Genomic DNA, 7,417 nt, shown 5'->3' on the forward strand with positions numbered 1-7,417 from the left:
GTTTTAAGTGTAAAAGAAGATGGCCTGACTTGCATTTCGCCATTTGTATGAATTTCTAAAGAAAATTTGCATGATCAAATGAAAAACTTCTTGCACATGTCTGAGTTGATGGGTTGAGGGAATGCTCGTCCATCCATTTCTGCCAAAATAAGCGCTCCGCCAGGTAATACCTTTTGGACAATGAACGGCCCTTGCCAATTTGGAGCAAATTTGCCTTTAGCTTTATCTTGCATCGGCAAAATTCGCTTTAGTACTTTGTCACCTTCTTCGAATGCACGCTGATGGACTTTTTTGTTGTAAGCCCAGGCCACACGTTTCTGGTAGCACTGACCATGACAGATAGCACTGAACCGCTTTTCATCGATCAAAGTCAATTGCTCATAGTGCTGCTTTATCCAATTAGCCTCCTCCAACTTAGCTTCCATGAGGATTCGTAGCGAAGGAATTTCAACTTCGACTGGTAATACAGCTTCCATTCCATACATGAGTGAATATGGCGTTGCCCCAGTCGATGTCCGGATAGAAGTCCGATACGCCATTAATGCATAAGGCAACTTTTCATGCCAATCGCGATGCCTTTCAGTCATTTTGCGGATAATCTTCTTCAAATTCTTGTTTGCGGCTTCTACAGCTCCATTCATCTGAGGCCTATAAATGGCAGAGTTGCGGTGTTTGATCTTGAACTGCTCACATAGTCCATCTACCATGTCATTGTTCAGATTCTTGGCATTGTCTGTAATAAGCGTTTCGGGTACCCCAAAGCGACAGATGATGTGATCTCTCAAGAAATTGGCAACTACCTTCTTCGTTACATGTTTGAATGACTCCGCTTCAACCCATTTGGTAAAGTACTCAATTGCCACCAATATAAATCGATGTCCATTCGAGGCGGGCGGATCAATTGTACCAATCACGTCCATACCCCACATTGAACAGGGCCATGGGGCGATATACTATGCAATTCAATGGGCGGAGCGTGTATAACGTCACCGTGCATTTGACATTTTATACATCTCCGGACAAAATCTATACAGTCACGCTCCATAGTAAACCAGAAGTATCCGGTTCTCATGATTTTCTTTGCTAGCAAATGGCCATTCATGTGAGGTCCACAAACGCCACTATGCACTTCTTTCATCATATATTGAGCTTCGTCTTCATCAATGCACCTTAACAGGTTCAAATCTGAGGTTCGTTTATACAAAACTTCTCCACTTAAGAAAAAATTTGAAGCCATTCTACGCAGAAAACTCTTGTCCTTTGTACTAGCATACAGAGGGTAAGACCCAGTTTTGAGAAACTCCTTAATATCATTATACCAAGGAATATTGTCAGAGGACTTGTCTACAACCCAACAGTGGGCAGGCTTGTCTTGAAGTTGAATCTGAATTGGTTCGATCCTCAATTCATCTGGATACTGGATCATAGAGGCTAAGGTGGCCAAAGCATCAGCAAATGCGTTTCGGGCTCGCGGGAGATGTCTGAACTCCAAATTTTGAAATTGCTTTGCCAGAGTGAGCAAACTACTATGGTAGGGCAAAATTTTTGAATCCTTGGTTATCCACTGCTTCAAGGTTTGGTGCACGAGCAAATCTGAATCACTGAAAGCTATCAACTCTTTGATTTCCATTTCTAAAGCAATTTTGAGACAAAAAATGCAGGCTTCATATTCAGCCATGTTGTTTGTACAAGCAAATTGCAATTTGGAAGCGGCAGGGTAGTGCTTCCCTTCGGGTGAAACCAAAACAGCTCCAATTCCAGCTCCGAGAGAATTCGAAGCTCCATCGAAGAAAAGCCTCCATTCAGGGCTTTGCTCACTTATATCGTCCGTGGCGCCTACAAATAAGACTTTCTCATCAGGGAAATAAGTATGAAGTGGTTGATAATCATCATCCCTTGGATTTTCTGCCAAATGATCAGCTATAGCTTGCCCCTTGACGGCCTTCTGTGAAGTGAAAACAATATCGAACTCTGAGAGAATTATCTGCCATTTAGCCAGACGTCCAGTTAGCATCGGCTTCTCCAAGAGATACTTCAAAGGATCAGATCGGGAAATAAGATAAGTGGTATGGCTCAACAGGTAGTGTCTCAGCTTTTGAGCAGCCCAGGCCAATGTACAGCAGCTTTTCTCAATGAATGAATAATTAGCCTCATACTGCGTGAACTTCTTGCTTAGATAGTAAATGGCTTGCTCCTTCCTTCCAGAGTCATCATGCTGCCCGAGGACACAACCAACTGCTTCTTCAAGCACAGATAGGTACATGATTAATGGTCGACCTGGCTTGGGTGGCACCAAGACTGGCGGATGTAACAAATAGTCCTTGATTTTATCAAAAGCTTGTTGGCATTCTTCACTCCAGTACAAAGGCACATTCTTTCTCAACAATTTGAACAACGGCTCGCATGTGGCAGTCAACTGGGCAATGAATCTCCCAATAAAATTGATCTTTCCTAAGAAACTTTTCACGTCTTTCTGAGTTTTCGGCACTGGCATATCTCGAATTGCCTTAATTTTTGCTGGATCTATCTCTATGCCTCTCTTACTAATAATGAAGCCCAACAATTTACCAGCTGGTGCCCCAAAGGCGCATTTCGCAGGATTTAGCTTCAAATTGTACTTTCGCAACCTTTCGAACAGCTTCTTCAAATCAACCAAATGGTTCTCTGCTCTTTTAGACTTGATTATGATGTCATCCACGTAGACCTCCATCTCCCGGTGGATCATATCATGAAACAGGGTGGTCATGGTCCTTTGATACGTAGCTCCGGCATTCTTTAGACCAAATGGCATCACTCGGTAGCAAAACGTGCCCCAAGGGGTGATAAAAGCAGTCTTCTCCCTATCCTCTTCTGCCATCAAAATCTGGTGGTATCCAGCGAAACAATCACAAAAAGATTCAATCTCATGCCCAGCGGTATTGTCCAGGAGAATGTGAATATTTGGCAGAGGAAAATCATCTTTAGGACTGGCCTTATTGAGGTCTCTGTAATCAACACAAACTCGTACCTCTCCATTCTTTTTTGGAACAGGGACTGGATTCGAAAGCCAAATAGGGTAATGGGAAACAATGATAATGTTGGTTTTGAGTTGTTTTTCGATTTGCTCTTTTATTTTGAGGCTCATATCTGGTTTGAATTTTCGGGATTTTTGTTTTACGGGTGGAAAAGTAGGGTCTGTGGGCAACTTATGCACTACCACATCAGTTGAAATACCAGTCATATCATCATAGGACCATGCAAATACATCCTGGAACACAGTCAAGAATTCAAGCATCTCCTTTTTCTGCCTCTCATTCAAATGAATACTAATTTGCACCTCCTTAACTTCATCTTTAGTGCCAATGTTAACCTTTTCTGTTTCTTCCAGGTTCGGTTTTGGTTTCTCCTCATATTGTTCAAAATCCTTTGCAAAAGAATCGAATACCTCCTCATTATCACTCTCGCTTTGGAGCTCGGATTCCCAGACCTCCAAGTCGTGAGTGATATAGAGATTGCCATTATTGAATTCCAGAATAGTGATATCCAAAGGGTCAAATGGTTTTATTTTTGGCCATCTGAAAGAATTAACGAATGTGGGATAATAAGCAAACAAATATACAACAAACAAATGAACAAGCAATATGACAGAAATATAAACAAAACAACATGACAAGAACAACTTGTGCATTTTCATAAACCCTTTGATTGAAAGCGAAAAACCAAAAAACAAGCGGGAATGAAATGAAAACTTAACAATATTTTCACGTGCAAACTTTAGTCAAAGGTAAAGATGCTTTCATTAGCTATTTACAGATGCAGAAGTATTTTCAGGAATTCGTATGAATGACAAACCCCTTTAAGTTTACCGAAACTCCTTCCGAATGGGCAGAAACTCGGCTGTCCAATTGGAAATGGATCCTTCAGGGACGTCGGGAAACTCGGCCTCAGCTGGGAAACTGTCTTCAAATGTCGCCCCAACGAACAATTGGGCCAAACTAGTTTCGATTCCGTCAACTGGGTTAATCTCTGATGTGATCACCTCGGTCGGTCGTGGAAAAGTATAATGCAGTGGTGGAATATCAAGGGCCCTTGGCCTGCCTTCTTTCTCTGCTCTCTTGCATTCCTTCATTTCTTTGATGTCTCTAGCGGTTGGTCGGAAACCCAAACCGAATGAATCCTTTTTCTCCACAATTTTCACTGGCTTCAGAATTCCTTGCAGATCACGTCCCAGCCCTTTATCAAACTCATATCCTCCGCGGATCATTTCCTTAGCCATCATGACACTGGCCTTTGACAAAGCTCGTTCCTCTTTTGTTATCCAACTTACGGAGACGATATCAGCTGTGCTATGAGGGGTTACTATGGCGCTTCGGCTACCATCTTCTTTGGACCCAGAATCAGCAATCACGAGGCAATCCTCCTCGGCAAAGATAGTTATCAATTTGTCATTTACTATGAATTTCAACAATTGATGCAATGAAGAAGGCACAGCTCCGGACTTATGAATCCACGGCCTTCCAACCAAAACATTATAAACACTAGGAAAATGCATGACTTGGCAAGCTATCTGAAACTGTGCGGGCCCCATCTCGATGACTAAATCCACTTCTCCTATAGGTTCCCTTCGTGCTCCATCAAAACCTCTAACTATGGTCCCTGAGGGCCTCAGCTTGATATCTTGCAACCCTAGCTTTTCCAAGGTACTCCAAGGGCAGATATTAAGCGCAGATCCATTGTCAATCAACACCTTTGGCAAAATTTTCCCGTTGCAACTCACAGCTATGTACAGAGCCTTGTTATGTCCAATGCCTTTTGCCGGTAATTCATCATCAGAGAAAGTAATTTGTTTTGTAAATAACACACTCCCAACCACATGTGAGAAATTAGCAACCGAAATGTCCTTAGGGATTTGAGCTTTGGTCAGCATTTCGAGCAACGCATCCCTATGCATATCCGAAGAAAAGAGCAGATCCAACATGGATATTTGGGCGGGCGACTTGCTTAGCTTCTCGACTACAATATATTCACTTCTTTGGAGCCTTTTAAGAAAATCCAAGGCTTCCTTCTCAGTAACTGTTGGTTTAGCAGGCAGCTCGGGGTTATTTACTTGAATCGGAACGGTAGCTCCAAACGGACTTGCAATCCTCCCAGATCTGGTGACCACTGACACCTCTTCTTTGGCAATTGACTTTTCTCCAATTTGTATGACAGGTTCATCGTAGTTCCACGGCACTCGCTGCAAACTCAAAACAGGCTCCTGCTCTGGGAATTCGATGACCACTGGCTCCAAAGCCTTGCTCTCAGCTAGAGTGAGATCCAAAATAAAAGGTCTTTTATCCTCCTCAAATGGCACCTCCATTATAAATGGTTGGTCTGTGACCCCAAACACCTCAGCTTCCCTTGCCAATTTCTGGACTTGCTCCTCATACTCTGCGTCGTCCAGAATGACCCCAATGGTATTAGCGTGTTCAGGCAAGGGGTTCCTATTTATATTCGTCCCTTGTGCCTCCTTTTTCCTAATTACAATCTCTCTGGCTTCAATCATATCTTGAATTCTATGCTTAAGAGCCTTGCAATCAACAGTCGAATGTCCGGGTGCCCCTGAATGATAAGCACAGACAGCTTGTGGGTTATACCAAGCGGGCATGCCATATGGATAGGTAGGAGGGGGTACCATACCAATTTTCCCGGCGGCCTTCAATTGGTCTAGAGGCCTGCCTGAATTGGTAAATGTATGGTTAGGGGGTCGGTTGTAAGGTTCAGGAGGTTGAGGATGGCTGTAAACAGGTCTATTTGGGGGAGGAAATCATGGGTTATATGGAGGGCGAGGTCGGTTTTGGGGTGGATTTGGTTGAGAGATTTGAAAAGGGGCTAAAGGTGGGTTAGGATAACTTGGGCGAGGTCGAGGGTGATGGATATTGGTAGTATATACATGGTGCGGGTTTGAATAATAAGGGTAATGTGGTTGGTAGGTTGGATTGTGTTGGTATCGGGGTTTGGGTGAAGGGTTCTGGTCCCAGATAAAAGTTGCATCCCCCTCTTTCTTTTTAAACTGCGGCTTCTTTCCACTGCTTCCTTGCCCTTGCAAAGCTTCTACCTGTGATTTTAGGGCAGAGATGTTAACAATTTTTCCGGCTCTCACAAAATCATCATACTCTTCGAGTTTATTTACAATCGCAGCAAATGAACACCCGGTCATACGGAAGATTTCTTCGAAGTATGGAGGATCATGCGTCTTTATGAAAGTGCGAATAATTTCATCTTCGGTCATCGGAGGCTCAACCTTGGCAGCTATCTTTCTCTATCTTTTGGCGTATGTCTTATGATCTTCAGATGGTCGCCTCTTCGTGCCTTCCAAAGTAGTTCGGGTCGGTGCTAGCTCACAGTTATACTCATATTGTCTGATGAAGGCGTTGGATAGATCAAGCCAAGTCTTCACCTCCTTTGGCTTTAAGTTTGAATACCAATCGAGGGCGTCTCCTTCTAGACTCTCTGGAAATAACCTTAATGGCAAGTTTTCGTCATCCACCGGTCTGCCCAACTTGTTGGCAAACAAATGCAAGTGTGTCTTCGGGTTGCCCGTACCATCATATTTATTGAACTTCGGGGTCTTGAATCCCACGGGCAGCTGCACATTTGGAAACAGGCACAGATCATCATAGTCTAACACCCCTTGCTTGCTTAAACCTTGGCTTTTCCTGATGAACTCATCGAAACGATCCAACCGCTTAAGTAGCTTTGTATCAACCGGGGCAGACGACTCTCCCATTTCTGGCTTGGTTTGAACAGTGTGCTCCGGCACAACAGGCTCTGCAGTAGTCTGATAAAAAGCTTGTGGATCCGGAGGCATGTTTGGACCACCTTGACCACCTTGAGGCTGAAATCCTTGCCCATAGGGAGGATAGAATGGAAGATTTTGAGTGTAAGTATACTGCGGGTTGAAAACTCCCTCAAAAGCGGTTTGAATTGGAGGAATGACAAATGGTTCGGATTCCGGTTGTTTGACGGGCGGAGGCTCGGGCTGCACTCCGCTACTAATGAGCTCGTCGATCAACTTCTTTTGGGCTGCCATTTCAGATGCCATTTCCCCAAATTTGGTAAGTAATTCAGTCAACTGAACCCCGGGACTTGCGGCTTCCGGCTGGGTAGTTGCAGCGGTCTTATCAGACGATTCTGGCGGAGTACTCATGTCTACACGATTCCTTTGGGCTCGACTACGGGATCGCGTTATGATGGGGTTTCGACGAGAAGCTATGTTTAAATATTACCTGAAAATACGAAATGACGTGCTTTTAGATTTAGCCCTGGCTTAACTTTTTTAACAAAAATAAAACAAAGAAAAAGAAAAAGACAAGAGTTAGTAGATGTTCCAAAAATTCGGATGCATGTCCTATTGGGGGGCCCTTTTTGTGCCAAGGGTAGGCCTAGCATGATGCAA

At 43.7% G+C, this 7,417-nt stretch overlaps 1 protein-coding gene across 1 annotated transcript; it reads right to left on the minus strand.

Moving 5' to 3' along the window:
* Positions 1-3,841: 3,841 nt before the first annotated feature.
* Positions 3,842-5,656, minus strand: LOC113757195. The gene has a single exon (XM_027300598.1). The coding sequence runs from the start codon at positions 5,654-5,656 to the stop codon at positions 3,842-3,844; it is 1,815 nt and encodes a 604-aa protein (XP_027156399.1).
* Positions 5,657-7,417: the final 1,761 nt, after the last annotated feature.

This window comes from Coffea eugenioides, unplaced genomic scaffold (assembly GCF_003713205.1).
Source record: "Coffea eugenioides isolate CCC68of unplaced genomic scaffold, Ceug_1.0 ScVebR1_2833;HRSCAF=3935, whole genome shotgun sequence".
NCBI lineage: Eukaryota > Viridiplantae > Streptophyta > Magnoliopsida > Gentianales > Rubiaceae > Coffea > Coffea eugenioides.

Bases quoted from the DNA above. Each gene is read 5' to 3' on its own strand.
- LOC113757195 (XM_027300598.1), bottom strand. From the start codon at position 5,656: ATGGTACCCCCTCCTACCTATCCATATGGCATGCCCGCTTGGTATAAC.